At 44.8% G+C, this 14353-nt stretch overlaps 4 protein-coding genes across 5 annotated transcripts; 1 reads left to right on the top strand and 3 right to left on the bottom strand.

The window, feature by feature from the left end:
* Window positions 1–131: 131 nt before the first annotated feature.
* LOC108028058 (protein FRG1 homolog) lies at window positions 132–1638 on the bottom strand. 2 transcript variants are annotated; one of them, XR_001768352.3, is made up of 6 exons: window positions 1478–1638; window positions 1239–1421; window positions 974–1172; window positions 715–914; window positions 370–599; window positions 139–303 (listed from the first exon to the last, which is right to left on the bottom strand). XR_001768352.3 is itself a non-coding variant. In XM_017099697.3 (5 exons), exons 1-5 carry the CDS (start codon window positions 1534–1536, stop codon window positions 452–454), a joined length of 789 nt encoding a protein of 262 aa, XP_016955186.1. In that variant the 5' UTR covers window positions 1537–1638; the 3' UTR covers window positions 132–451. The 2 variants fall into 2 exon arrangements, 1 of the variants encoding a protein (XP_016955186.1); XM_017099697.3 differs by having other exon boundaries at window positions 132–599.
* A 490-nt stretch (window positions 1639–2128) lies between these two features.
* On the top strand, window positions 2129–8571 carry LOC108028477 (serine/arginine repetitive matrix protein 2). The gene is made up of 3 exons (XM_017100339.2): window positions 2129–3100; window positions 3155–7195; window positions 7251–8571. The coding sequence occupies exons 1-3, from the start codon at window positions 2418–2420 to the stop codon at window positions 8278–8280; spliced, it is 5754 nt and encodes a 1917-aa protein (XP_016955828.1). The 5' UTR covers window positions 2129–2417; the 3' UTR covers window positions 8281–8571.
* A 14-nt stretch (window positions 8572–8585) lies between these two features.
* On the bottom strand, window positions 8586–11031 carry LOC108028478 (cytochrome P450 307a1). The gene has a single exon (XM_017100340.3). It carries the CDS (start codon window positions 10469–10471, stop codon window positions 8849–8851), a length of 1623 nt encoding a protein of 540 aa, XP_016955829.1. The 5' UTR covers window positions 10472–11031; the 3' UTR covers window positions 8586–8848.
* Window positions 11032–11274: 243 nt separating this feature from the next.
* Window positions 11275–14131, bottom strand: LOC108028052 (alkaline phosphatase). Its single transcript, XM_017099691.3, has 3 exons — window positions 13967–14131; window positions 12089–13233; window positions 11275–11864 (listed from the first exon to the last, which is right to left on the bottom strand). Exons 1-3 carry the CDS (start codon window positions 14049–14051, stop codon window positions 11523–11525), a joined length of 1572 nt encoding a protein of 523 aa, XP_016955180.1. The 5' UTR covers window positions 14052–14131; the 3' UTR covers window positions 11275–11522.
* Window positions 14132–14353: the final 222 nt, after the last annotated feature.

The raw sequence follows: 14353 nt of genomic DNA on the forward strand, positions 1-14353 counted from the left end.
CTTTATAAATACTGGCAATTTCTGGCAAAGTAATTAGCTAAATATGCACTGCCAAAATTGCTCTTAACTTTGCAATGTTGATAAGTTATACTCGAAATAAGTACAACTAATGAAAAAATAATTTATATATTAGGTCTAAAAAAAAGTAATCCTAGAACTACGAAACAATAATAGATCTAAGATAATACAGATATTTATTCCCTGTCCGCTTGCTGTAACTGTTTGCAGCGTATCTTCGATATTTCATTTGCGATGTACAGTTTAATATTTATCTGTAGGATCAGGTCAGAATTCAACTAGGGACTGACATTTTAAAAGATATTAGAAGCAAGTTAAATTAATCATTTTTATAATTAATTAACCACCAACCTTTAATATTCAAGCTAAGAAACGAAGCCTTTTTGTGACTGGTACAAAAATCTTTAATGAATGGGTACGAAATCAAATCGGTTTACTTGCAATACCGATCGGCCTTCATTTTGCTGCGTCTGTCCAAAAGAGTTTCGTGCAGGGATCCCTGAGCCTTGGCATCTTCGAGTTCTTTTACATCGTTTTGATTAATCCGCATTTTCTTGTCTTGGAACTTTTGGAACTTTTTCCTATAGGGATACAAGAATTGTTGATTACATTTTCTTATAATGGACTAAATCCTTTTAAATCATTCATTCATTCAAATATTTGTTTTTTTTAAGAATAAATATTGGCTGTACTTACACGTAGTTCTTTTCAACTTCGCCCAAGTCCCCCTTTTCTTCCTTGGGCTCCGTATCGATGACCACATCCCTAGCTGCGTTACTCCGCACTTTACAGATCTCATATTGTCCAACCTTTTTACGCAATGCCACACAGGCGTCGTCTTCGGGGTCGATGGACATAAAGTGTCCGGTTTCCGAAAGCAGGGCCATGCGATTTTCCTTCAAATAAATTGATTATTTCTACTGATCAAGGCGGGTTTAAAATAAATGTCGCATACCTCAAAAACTGGCTCCCACTGTTCCATACTACCCACAGCTTCGGATCGCCCTGTTACCATGCCATCTTTCTCGATTTTCAAGTACTTGCCATAGCCAGACTTAAAGGCTACCTTACGGTCATTGATAAGAAAGACAGTGAAGATCTCTTCTGGATCTGGGCCATCGCCAGCGTTATGAGGTGCTCCCAGAGTAAAAAGACTGGAACATTTTCATTAAAATAATTCAAGTTAGAAAGTTTGGAGGAATGGAGCATCCAAATGTTACCCATTATCCATGGCTTTCAAGTAACACCTATCGCCGAACTCAATAGACACTGTCCCCGTTATGTCGGCAGCTGTCTTTGCCGCCCACCATCCACCGTGCTCCACTGCATCCTGGTCCACCACCACCTTGGGCTTTTTGGAAGATCCCGCCTCATCCTTTTCCTTCTTTCGTTTTTTACTTTTCCTGCAACAAATAGTAATAATAGCTGGCATATGTAAGCAACTCAATGTAATACTTACTTATGTTTTTCGCCTTTCAGCACTAATTTCTTGATGCGTGCATGGTCGTAGTCAGACATAGTCACAGAAAATGGACTATATATTAAATATTAATTTAATAAAACACCGAAACACCTAGTTTATTTTGTGTTTTGGTCAACAATAGTGTGACCGCGGCGGATCTAATAAAAAATTACTTTTATCGGATATAAAAATACCATAAAAATACCACGATCTATAACAGCCTGATTCTACTGCATAATGTGTTTACTACACAGTCAAAAGGAAATAAATTCTAAATTCCATAATTACACGTCTCAGGATAAATCCAAATACTGCAATTTTTCACCACAAATATGTTACAACTCACTTTACACCTTTATAAAGCCTCTCTAACTATATTGGCCAATGTTATACAGAGTAACCAAAAAGTGACATCTAGAACTTCCTGAAATACTTAACCGTTTAAAGAACACAATGATTTAAGTGCATGACATTCTCACAGAAATAAAATTCAGGGCAAGCAATACAGTGGAATCATCCTTATAAAAAATAAAAAGCCGGCGATACTCTTCAGCATATTTATAGTATTATTTGAAGAACGAGCAATAGGATGAAAAGTATATTTTTCAGAGTCAGATGATATATTTTTATGACTCCCTTACGGTCACACTGTGCTGGCTTTGGTTTTTCATGATGGCATAAACATTATCCGGAAACGTACATGAAACCGCAACCGCCGAGCTGGTGCACCGCTGCAATCGACGAGGACGTCCGCCCGCGTCGCCCAATCGATACTACCGCTCGGCGAGGGAAAGCGCAGCGTGGAAACTCAGCAACGCGGCGCCGCCATTGAGAGAGCTGAATAAGAAAAGCGTGTGCTCCCGCAAACAACAAGAAAAAACTAACGAGAGGAGAGTGGAGTGAGAGGAAAACCGATTTGAGGTCGCCGGATGTGAGAATGTCGCAAGCAACTGGAGGATCAGTCGCCGGAATGGAGGACCAAGCACCAGGCAACCCGCCAAAGCCGCCAGAGGATCTGCAGGACATTGACACCAATAGCCTGGAGCCGGGCGAAGTGGTGACCCCGCCCCACAATCATTCGGGGAGTCCGGTCATTAAGAAGCAACTTTCCAAGGACCTGATGATCAGCAAGACGTTGCGAAAGGTGCCAGGTGGTACTTTAGATCTGGCACGCAAGGAAAATGGCTCTACGGGAACGCCGAAGACACAACCGGAAGAGGCGGACGACAGCGAAGGTTTGTATTCGGACTCGGACTCCTCCGGGGAGGACCTCAAGAACGTAGAAGATGTGCAAAAGGCCAGGAAGGAGAAACAGGAGGAGGCCGCAGCTGCTGCCCATCCTCAAGCGCCACCCACACCCTTTATGGGTATAAATCCTCTAAGATTCAACATGAGACCTCCTTGCTTTGACTTTCCCCGCATGGGTTTTATGCCCCAATTGGCCAGGGGCGGACCCAGGGGCATGAGACCGCCCTTCTTTGTTCGCCCTCCCGCGCAAAATCGTATGTGTGGTCCTTCAAATCAAGGTCCTCCGCCGGGTGCCTATGGACCGCAGAATCCTCCGGGACCAGGAGGTAGCAACAACTCAGAACGTTCGAAGCGACTCCAATCTGATATAGTGTAAGTAAATACCATTACCATTTTGGACATCGAAGTTTAAAAGTTTCCTTTCAGATGGACAGCCCTGCAGCCGCCAGTGTCTTTTGTCTTTAATCTGGTCACCGAATGCTCGAATACAAAGCATGAGAATTGTAGAAGTAAAGCAGAAACTGCTCCACAGAATTCCACAGAAGGCCCAAGCGAAACAAAGGACAAGTCTACTGAGCCGTCAAAGGAAGTTGAGCGATCCAGGGGCAAGACCAAGGAAAAATCACCGAGAAGAGATGGCGCTAGAGAAAGGACCAAGGAAAGTATTCCAAATCGAGGAAAAACTAGAGAGCGGTCGAAGGAAAGGGGTTTATCTAAAGGAGGAGCAAGTGAAAAATCAAAGGACCGGGATTTGGGTAGTGAAAAATTCAGAGAAAAGTCTAGGAATAGAGATGCAATTCGAAAAACTAGGGATCGATCACAAGAACGAAACCAAGATAGCAGAAAAAAGAGAAAAAGATCTAGGGAAAAAGATCAAACTGAAGGTGAATATAGGTTTAAAGGCAAAACAAAGGACCGATCCAGGGAGAGAGATGAAACTAGGCCGAAAACTCCTGAAAGGTTACAAGCGGGAGATCGAAGCAGAGGGAAGACAAGGGATAGAGAACAGTCCAGGGCGAAATCAAGGAAAAGGTCCAGATCCAGAGAGAAGCGTCAAGAAAAATCGAACGAAATGGTTGGCGATATAGAAAGTAACAGAGATTTATCCACGGAAAAACTGAATGAAAAAACCAAACTGCACAGGGATAAATCTATGAATGAATCGCATGACAAATTTAAGAAAGCGCACGAGGAACCCCCGAATAAAAAGCATCGCGAAAAATCCAAGGAAAGGGATAGAAAACGATCGAAGGAAAGATCCCCGAGAAAAGAAAAACCTTTAGAAGGTAAAAAAGACACACTGCCGGAACAATTAGTCGAAACACAAGACGAACGTTCAAAGGATAAGCATAGAAAGCGATCTGGAGAGAAAGGCTTAAAAGAAAGCGGTAAATTCAAATCTACAGAGCGTTCGCTGGAAAAGTCCAAAGAGAAGTGCAGTGATCGGTCGAAAGAGTTTGGAACTCCCAAGGAAAAGGATATTGATAAGTCAAGAAAAGCAGTATCGCTGCATGATACCTTTCACAAAAATGCCTTAGAAAACGACCACAGCTCCAGAACAAAGAGCGAGGCATTTTCGTCACGGGAGGATAGAGAAGGAACTCCCCCAACGACGCCGCCCCAAGTTCATATCCCTCTGACTCCAACTGTTGAAATCCAGAGGCCCAAGAGTTTTGATATATTTGCCGACTCTCCGCCAAGACTAAACACTGCCGTTACAGCACCGGCTGTATCCATTGAAAGGAGTACCACGCCACCATTAAAGGCGACTCCCATTTCCATTCCTATTGCTCAAACTTCCAAACCCGATAAATTGGCTCCCCTGCTCAGGGCCAGCGAGATTCACAGTAGGATTGGCGCCCTGCTCGAGGACAGTGATTTGCATTTGGACGCCCTTTTGGCTACCAAGGAACAGCTGTTCCGCCGCACCAATGAATACAAAGAAAGAAAAGTGGCGCCCAAAGAGATTAAAACAGAACCTCTGCCAAAAACTAGGGATAGGAAATCGGGTGGTGATAGGGCTGAGGTTGATCATCATAAAAGCCAATCCAGACATATAAATCCGTTCAAGCGAGAATCAGTATTAAGCGGGAAGAAATTTTCCTCGCGCCCTTCAAGCAAGGAGAGGCGCCTTCAGCGAAACGACAGTGGAAGTGAAGAGAATTGGGACAAAGAACTGGAACGGGAAAGAAATCAATCGCATGACAATCATCAACGTGGATCCCTACCAAGACGAAGTGCTGAGTACAAAAACGTTAGCATTAAGATCGAAAAGGACCTTACGCCCCCGCCTCAACAAAAGTCCTTTACTGTAACCACCATTAAAACCGAACGCAATTCTACGCCGCCCCGAAAGGCGGAGCGGGAAGTGGTGTTAAGAAATGGTGCAGTAGCGGCCAATGCTCCTCCTCCAGCAAACGAGCAGGAAAGTCCCGACACGGATGACTACATTGACAACTGGGAAAACGACGATTCAATGGCCAGTATGCCGAAGAACGCCCCACCCGCTACTCCGACTCCTGCTCCAAATCCCAATGCTTCTCTAAATACTACCCCCTTGCCCCCACCAGCTGCCGAATTCAACGGTGACGATGAGGATTCGAATGCCTTGTGGAACGCCAACAGCACACCACCTCCTCGAGCCAAAGATGGGAACCTGGCCACGAGTAATATACATGAATTATATGACAAATTCATGAATAGTATTAAGATGTCCAACGAGGATTTAGAGACAGATATCCTGGAGACTTCTAAGAACAGTTCCCTCAGTAATTCCGCTGCCGATGAAAGTTCTTCGGGCACTGAGACGTCATCAACAAGTAGCAGTAGTAGCGAAACCGAGGACGATTCTAGTTCAGACAACGAAGATGATAATGAGAGCTTTTCAGATGAGGAATCTTTGGCAACATCAGGTAATTCACAAACGAATCAAGATGATACGTCTGGCAAGGAGCAGCAGCAAAAAAAGAACAACGTTAGCAAAGATTTGCGAAAACTCAAAAGCCTAGAAGACAATCTAGCCAGAATTCAGATGATGCGTGAGAACTACGATGCTGGCGATGAGATATCCGAGGAACTACTCAAAATGGAATCCCTGTTTCTAATGCAGCGCAATGCCATAATGGACAAGTATCGCAAGCAGGAACTAAAGAGCAATTCAAGTGAAGATCAACAGCCAATAGATGAACAAGAAAACGTTCAGAAACAAGTGGAGGTTCAGCCGTCAGCCTTTCCCGTAAACAACATCTTTAATGCCAATCGTGAGGCCATCAAACTGACAATTTCGCCTCTGAAACTCACAAGAAAACCAGCAATTTTCGAAAAAGATGAAGCAGAACAACCGGATCCACCCAAGCTTGCCGAGGAGCCTCCTAAAGCACCGCTGCAAAAGCCACCAAAGGAGATTGCAATTGTGAAACCGACCATTGTGAAATCCCGATCGAAATCTAGGACACTGAGGAGTCCACCGCCGCCGACAGGAAATCGTCGAAGGTCTCGTTCACGTTCCATATCCAGGAATAGAACCCGTCGTCGCGGCTCGAGGCTGAGGTCTCGTTCTCCGAGCCCCAGGCGCTGGCGCCCTCCATCGCCGAGGAGAGGATCGAGATATGCTAAGAGAATGGGAGGAATAACAGTTGGAGGAACTAAAATAGGAAGAAGTCGCAGCAGGAGTTTAACAAGAAGTCGAACGCGTAGTAGAAGCCCAAGTAGACGAAGACGTCCGGCACCAATAGTTGGAAATAGGAAACGCAGTTCGTTGTCTCCTATGCCAACAAAAATGGCTGGACCTCGGTCACCACCTCCTCCCCGCCTGCGTCACTCATCAAGTCGAGATAGGGAGCGAGAACGGGAGCGGGATCGCTTCTCTCGCTCGCGTTCACCGTTGCCTTTTAAACCACCGTCGCCGCCAATGCGACGTAGTTGGTCCAAAACCCGTTCACCAACCAGGAGGAGATCGTTCTCTAGGTCGCGATCCCGATCCATATCTCCAAGATCTCGTTCGCTTGGAGAGGATAGCTTCGTCAACTATTTCGAGGAAAATCAGGGCATGGAAGCAGCTGCCTACTACTACAACATGTCATTAATGCAACAGGAGAACCAGCACACAATGGGGCAGGGCTATGATGCCTATGCTGCCTACATGGACTCCGCCTACAATATGGAACAGGCCTATGCCCAGTACTCCGAAGATTATTCGAATTCTTATGGGGATTATATGGGTGAAGTATCATTATCACCTCAGCCACCAGGATCAGTACTCAGGGAACTCCCTATGGCGCCAATGGAATCCATTGTTCCTATGGCGCCGATGGCTCCAATGCCACCAGTGGTGCCTTTGTCGTCGGTAATGCCCGTGGCAGTGCAAAAGGGAAACGTTTTGGAGATAGTACCTTCCGGCGAGGACATAATGGAAGCGGGGGACACTCCGCTGCCAGCTGCAATGGAAGAACCAATGGAAGACAATAGGTAAGCCAGTATTTTCAAAATTTGATAGGCCATCCTAACCATAATCATTTTATAGTAAACCTAAGCGAAAGAGCGTGAACTTCGTGGATAATGTGCTGCCCACCTACGAAAGCGATAACGAGGACCGCGTCGTTGTAGGAATGGCGGTCGAACGTGCCTTGCGAAAATATCAGGAGCGTCGTGCCCAAGCAGCTGCCAAGCTGCAACAAATTCGGGACGAGTTACTTGGATTGCCTGCACCGCCGCCACCTCTAACACCCAAGCCAGCCCATCTAGAAAAAGCCGTTTTGGTGCCAAAGAAGCCCAAGTTCCGGTACTTCCATTTTGATCCTCTCAAAGGAGCAATAGTGAAGTCGCACGCTCGAATGCTACGTTCACCTAACCGCCCGCCTTTCGATCCCAAGCATTTTGCCATGCTGATGAAGACTGGTCGCTTGCCGCAGATGCCCCCCGGATTCCTGCGACTCCGCCCGCCAATTATTCCTCCGCATGTGGATGCTGCCACCAGGGCAGTGATGCTCAAGGAGTTCTTTAGCAAACATCCGCCACCTCCACTGCCGATGCCCATGCCTCTGCCGGATGGAATGCCCTACTACTTGAGTGGACCACCTCCAATGCCAAGTGGAGCTGTGCCCTCTCCTGTGCCTATTAATGTGCTACCGCAGCCCATTCCCGTTTTGGATGGAAGTGGCTATCAGGGCTATCCTCAGCCGGTTGCCATGGTGCCATCTCCTGTTCCGGTTCCTGTACCCGTGCCGCTACCAGTGCCCGTGCCTGTTCCAACTGATCCTACGCCACCGCCTGCTATGATACCTCCCTTTTTCACACCTCCACCTCTGCCCGAGCTGCCAACTCTACCCGACCTGGCGTCCCAATTCTCAATGAACTCGGTGCCCACTATTACGGAGATAATGCCGGTGGATATACTGCAGAAATTGGGACCGCTGCCGAAAACATTAGATGTAGATGAAGGAGGAACAGCCAGCCCGGAGGACGCCAGCAACGATCTCAAGGAGTCTGAGCCGAAGCCAGCCGAGCAGCCAGTGGTGGACATTCAGCCGCAGCTCCTTGTGGAGACCCAGTAGTAGACCCATCTCTTGATAGTTCGATTATTTAGCCAATAGTTTTTCTTTAGGTAATTCGCTTCATAACCATGAATATCCTTTACGTTAATACTTACCTTTAAAAAGTTTCGTTTTTATAATTTTGTTTTATTGACCATTTTGTAAACAAGATGCATTTATTGGTAGAAGTCGTTTTAGGTTAACTCAGCTCTAAGTTTGTATGTCATCTATATATGGTTTGACTTTGACCAAATTCATTGATTTCTACAAGAAAATAAAAATGTAAATATTTCAATTCGCTTTAGAATCATACACATTTCGCCAGATTATGAATATATGAATCATTTATTATAACGAAATTCTTAACGAATTAATCATATAAGGAGAATGAGTGTATTATAAATTGTGTGTGTCTTGGAACTATAAGGCTTTGTGTGAGTGTTACGGTACAAAATACAGATATGAAAAACAAACTAGTTTTACAATTTTATTTTATGTGTTATAAATTTCATGAGTGCAATCTTAATTAGCTATGCCTAACATTTATTTGCTTATCAGTAATACAAAAATAATTCGACGATTATTCTTCCTAGATGTTTTTCCTGGGTGTCAGGACCAGAGAAAAACAATTTGCGGGCAGTGCCAAACTTTCTGGACTGATCTTAATTGTAGACAGATCGTGACTGCTGATATTATATCTCTGCATTACGTTGACCAGGATCAGGAAACCAAAGCCCCTGACCAAATTTTGGCCGATGCAAGTTCGCTTTCCAATGCTGAAGGGCAAAAAATGAGGAATATTCTTTCTTAGTTGAAGTTTTTCCTTATCACTCTCAATGGCAGAATCGGAACCCTTAAAGTTTTTAGGTCTTTCATGATTTGGCTTTTCCAAAAACCTATAAGGATTAAATTCCTTGGGATTTACCCAATTTTTTTCGCTAGTATTGAGCACGTAATTGTTGATAAACACAATGGTACCCTTTGTTACGCCATAGCCAGAGATTACTGTATCCTCAGTGGCGACATGGGGAACAATTGGTGAGGAAGAATATCGTAGCACCTCGAAAATCGTGGCCATCGTAAAGGGCATGGCATTCATATCCAGCAGGGTTACTTGCCTGTTTTCCGCCGATGTAATACCGTCTATTTCCTCTTGGATTCTCTCTTCTATATTCCGATTCCTGGCTATGTAGGCCAGTACTAGCATCACAAGATTTCCCACCGCCGAATGTCCGCCAATGAAATCCTCCAGCATAAAGATGATCGTATTCCTTGAGACTTCTTTGTCCTCAATGAGACTTTTTAGCAGGGCGTCTGTGAAATCTCGATCTGGCTCATCCAAATCGATGTTCAGCTCCCGGTGGCAGATGATCCTCTCCATTATGAATTTCCTGATGGTTGAGGACCAGTTGATGATTTTCTTAAGGTGTCGCTGATAGAAGGGATACAGCCAGGGAAAAAAGTCTAGGGGATGTCCCTGGTTGATCTCCCAGAAAATCTCATCAAAGAACTGGACAATCTGTTGGAACTCCATATCGCCGTAGTCGAATCTCTGGGAACACATGTACTGACTGAACATGTTTCCACAGGCCTTTAGGATCAGGGGCTTCAGTTTAATGGGCTCTCCAGGCACCAATTGGTTCCGCAGCTCCCTATTCCAGTGCTCCATTTCCTCGCAGCCGATTTGGGACATTTTCATATAGAAAGAAGACGATTCCCTCGGCGAACAGTGCCGCCTGGCGAGATTCCTCCTCTTCTGCTGCAGTTGAGACCAGTCGCAGAGGGCCAATGAATTGCTTCTCTCGCCTCCAAATAACTTGTGGTATCGTATAAAGTCCGGGCGCCCACTCATTACCTTGCCATTTTGGTTCAAGACCTCGCGTATCAGCTCCAGGTTATTCACAACCAAACAGCGGGTGTGGCCAAAAGTCAGGGAGTAAATGTCTCCATATTGTTTGGACAACTCAGTAAATCCAGCGAAGGGATTATCCCTATAGCGATCCAGCAGATGTAGGTTGCCAATGATGGGATAAGGTCGGGGTCCTGGAGCTTGTTTAAATTTCTCAAACGCTATTTGATTTTGCTCACTTGAATTTTTATTTTTAACCGGCAGAACAACTCGTCGCTTGGCTCCGTAAGTAATAACAATGTAAGACGTGACCACAACACTCAGTATAATGGCCAAAAAACTGTATGCCAAAATAACCAGCATTTTAGCGTAGTTCTTGAAGGTAGGAGGTACACAAGACAACTAACGATGCCGAAGCAAATATAGTAGACAGGTAAGGTAGGGGCCTCGATTTTGCTAGACCCTTAAAAGAACTGCTTCGTTATCTGTTGGTAAGGGAATTACCTGCTAGTACTTTCGATTCTGCGGGTACCTGTTTTGGTTTGGTCTTAAGGTTTGTTTTTCCCATTTAAAGGACAACATGAATCATCAGGATGGACACTGATATGTGATAGATTACGACCTACTTTCATAATGATAAGATATTTTAAAGTATCATTTTATTTTAACGTAATTTTTTCCGTCAATTTTTTTTAAATAAACTATAATAGTAGATAGTGCCTCGACAAAATATTTGGTAACTGGTGGGCACCGGGTCAAAGTGGGCGGCTGATCCGGTTGATGACGTGAAAGTGACGATGATTCTAATGATTATGTTGGAAGGGCAGCTTCTATAGCGGTGGCCTTGGGGCTCAGCCAGGAAAGACTTAATTGCACTGCTTTGGACGGAGTTATGGGCTCACAGCCAAGTGTCTTTAGGTCTAAGCCGTTCGAAAAAGAACTGGCAAGTCGTGTGCGCATAATAAAAAACCGCTGACCTTGCACCTTGAATCAGGGTGCAGCTCACAACAGTGCCAAAGCTGCGTCAGCGTCCTGATGTCAGCTTTATACTAAGGTGACTCGATGGGTACACGCTTCAGTTGTTAAATACACTAATAAAAAAATGAATATAATATATTTACGGATTTTTAAATTGGTTAAATTTCCAAGGAAGAGTAAACGATTCATTTCCAATATCTAAAGCACCTTTGGCTACAAAATTTATTCATCACTTTTTCATGTGTACTTGTTTAATAAAAATTAAAAATATTTATTTTACATCTGGTAATACAGTTTATAAATCAGTTCAGAGTTTTGATAATACCTCCCATCACTTTAGTCTAAATTTATCGTAAATACACTTCCCTGAATATTGATCTTAAACTACTCGACACTTATTGAGTATTCCGTATGCGTATGTTACTTTAATCGGGAGTTACTCATTAAGCTTTTCCTTTGAAAAGGGTCCGATGTTGGCGGCATAGGCCATCATTGCGGGAATGGAACTTTGCTCGTAGTTGCCAGTAAACAGATGCTCGAAGGGACCAGAAGCAAAGACACCCACATCCTCGGCGCCATGGGTTTCACTAACCAAGGGAACCGTAGCCTGGAAAGCAAACTCCTCGTTCGTGGTGTCCACATGGGAAAGATCAATGCGTCCAGCTGAGGAGCTGTAGGTGTCAACGAATCCCGGACCGTTGGCATAGGACAAAATGGTAAATGGCAGGTCATCGTCAGCCAAGTTGGGAGCCAGGGAAAGGATGTTCTGACGGCGATACTAAAACATATAAAAGGATATTAGTAAAATAGTTGGTATATTCTAAGGGTTTTTAAATGTTTTTTTTGCATGCACTTAAGTATATAAAAATGTTCAGTATTTTAATTTGCTTTATGATTATCTTATTATTATCATATCATATTATGTTTTATGATTATCTTTTTAATACTATCCTCAACAGTATTCAGAACCAATAATTTGCTCATGTATTTTTAATAACTCACCGGGTAGCCGTTGATAGACATGGTGTGCGAGTGATCCGAAGTCACCACAATCAGAGTGTCCTCCTCGCTGGTCATTTGCCTTGCCAGTTCCACGGCTGCAGCGAATTCCTGGGTATCTTCCAGCGCCTTCTTCGCCTTCGTGGCGTGATGGGCCATATCGATGCGGCCACTCTCGACAAACAGGAAATAGCCTTCCTCGTTCTTACTGAGCAACTTGATGGCTGCTTCCGTCATGTCGGAAAGGGATGGCTCAGCATCCTCGTAGTGGGTTCGATGGCGATCGCCATGGTATGGCATGTGGGATGTGTCGAAGAGTCCGAGAAGATAATCCGTCTTGCTAATATCGGTGTCCCTGAGACCCTTGAGGGACCACACATACTTTCCCTCGGCTCCCTGTTGCTTCTTGATCTCTTGCCAATCCTTGACCAGATCACGACCATCGGTTCGCAGGCCCCCAACGCCGGTCTCGTCGGGCATGGAGCGATCCCGGAAATAGGATCGACCACCGCCCAGAATTACCCGAAGTTCCTGGCCCACTGGCCACTCCACAAGCTGGCGGGCAACGTCCGTGTTGATATCGGGACTGCAGTTGGACTTGACTATCTCGCCATCGTGCTCCCACTCCCTATCGGCTACGTGGGCATAAACTCCGGCGGGCGAGGCATGAGTCACGCGGGCGGTGGTCACCACACCAGCCCACTTTCCGGCCTCCTGGGCCCAGTGACCAATGCTCTCGACATGGTTGCTCGAATTGGTCACACAATCGCCCCTGTGCACTTTGGCATTGACTCCAATCGTGCCGTAGTTGGCCTTGACTCCGGTTAAATAGGCCGTGGCTGTGTTGGCCGAGTCCGGAGTACGTTCGTTCACAGCATAGGTTTTGGACAGGCCCAGGTAGGGGAACTTCTCGAAGAAGACCTGCTTGTTGCTATCGCCCATAAAGGCACGTGTGGCCGCTATCGTATGGATTGACATGCCATCGCCCAAAAATAGGATCACGTTCTTGGCGCGATTCTCGTTGAGTTTCTTATGGGTGGCCAGCTTATCGGCTAGAATCGATTGGGCCTTATCGTACCAGAATTGAGTGTCCAGTTCCTCGTCGAGGGCCTCGAAGTCACGTGATGACTGCAGACGGGGATGTTGGGCTGTAAAGACCGGACTTTGGGTTAGCAACTAATCGGCGGTAAAATGGGTCTAATAAAACTGCCTTCTCAAGTGGTAAACATGTTTTCTGGTTGTCCTAATTAGACCAATAAATCTGTTTTAATTATAACTATTTATGAGCGTTGGCTAAGCAACTTATCGATGGAGAATCGCACCTGATAAGACCTTATTAAACGTGTTGAAAACGTTTCAGTCGTAGAACTGATTAATGATTATTCATGATTAATTTTTTTTTACCAAAATAATGTGCTGTCATGATTATACTTTCTTTTTGAAATGTTCTTTTCTTGTTAGTCGGTTTTCAGAATTAGTATTGCTTAGATACGTTTTGTTAATTGTACCACAAGTTTGACTTTCTTATTTCTAATATCCTTAATAAGTTTCCACAAGCACAGGTCATAGTCTAGTTAAATTCCTATCCGTAGGTCCTTTAATGCATTTTATTGGTATTACAATCAGTAATTGTGGTTTATAGGCCTTTCTACCGCTTCTTTATTGTAATTCAGTTTCACGTGAACAACTGAACTGATAATCATTATAGCTTGTCGATGACTGAAGCTTTTTAAAAATAGATGTGGATTAGCAAATTCTATTAGGCAAACAAGGCTTGCGATAGGGCTAATGGGCTTCTTCAATTGGCTGCAGATAAGCTGGGGCCCGACAAATCGGATTCGTTCGGGAGCTCTTTTCGCAATAGCGTTCGGTTCCACTTACCATGTTCTTGGTCGTCGGCTAGATCGCTCCGAACCTGGATGAACAGGAGGGCGAAAAAGCACAAGATCAGGCAACTCTTTACCATCTTGAAGGGGCGGTGACTAAAAACTGAGAAATGCTCGGTTCGGGAGTGACCGCGAGACTGGCCAAATTAGACGATTTGGCCCGGTTATATAGTCTCCGATTTTCATAGCGTTCTTCCTGTAGTGCACATACGTATTATATATAATTGTTTTTGTGATTTGAGCAATCTAAAGTGGCGATCGATTAATTATCTCGAGTGCCTAAAAACGTGAGTATCACGGTCTAGCCAAGGAGGGGTCGTAAAATACCCGCTCCCCTCCAAACCGCCCTATCGACTCCTCACACGAGCTGCACCTGATGGTA

This window comes from Drosophila biarmipes, chromosome 3L (genome assembly GCF_025231255.1).
Source record: "Drosophila biarmipes strain raj3 chromosome 3L, RU_DBia_V1.1, whole genome shotgun sequence".
Lineage (NCBI taxonomy): Eukaryota > Metazoa > Arthropoda > Insecta > Diptera > Drosophilidae > Drosophila > Drosophila biarmipes.

Coding starts and splice junctions, on each gene's coding strand:
- LOC108028478 (XM_017100340.3), bottom strand. CDS start 10,471: ATGCTGGTTATTTTGGCATACAGTTTTTTGGCCATTATACTGAGTGTT.
- LOC108028052 (XM_017099691.3), bottom strand. CDS start 14,051: ATGGTAAAGAGTTGCCTGATCTTGTGCTTTTTCGCCCTCCTGTTCATC. Junction 13,234..13,966: donor AGCCGACGACCAAGAACATG/GTAAGTGGAACC, acceptor CGGTCTTTACAG/CCCAACATCCCCGTCTGCAG. Junction 11,865..12,088: donor TGTCTATCAACGGCTACCCG/GTGAGTTATTAA, acceptor TATATGTTTTAG/TATCGCCGTCAGAACATCCT.
- LOC108028058 (XM_017099697.3), bottom strand. CDS start 1,536: ATGTCTGACTACGACCATGCACGCATCAAGAAATTAGTGCTGAAAGGC. Junction 1,173..1,238: donor TTGAAAGCCATGGATAATGG/GTAACATTTGGA, acceptor AAAATGTTCCAG/TCTTTTTACTCTGGGAGCAC. Junction 600..714: donor GAAGTTGAAAAGAACTACGT/GTAAGTACAGCC, acceptor GTATCCCTATAG/GAAAAAGTTCCAAAAGTTCC.
- LOC108028477 (XM_017100339.2), top strand. CDS start 2,418: ATGTCGCAAGCAACTGGAGGATCAGTCGCCGGAATGGAGGACCAAGCA. Junction 3,101..3,154: donor CGACTCCAATCTGATATAGT/GTAAGTAAATAC, acceptor GTTTCCTTTCAG/ATGGACAGCCCTGCAGCCGC. Junction 7,196..7,250: donor GAACCAATGGAAGACAATAG/GTAAGCCAGTAT, acceptor ATCATTTTATAG/TAAACCTAAGCGAAAGAGCG.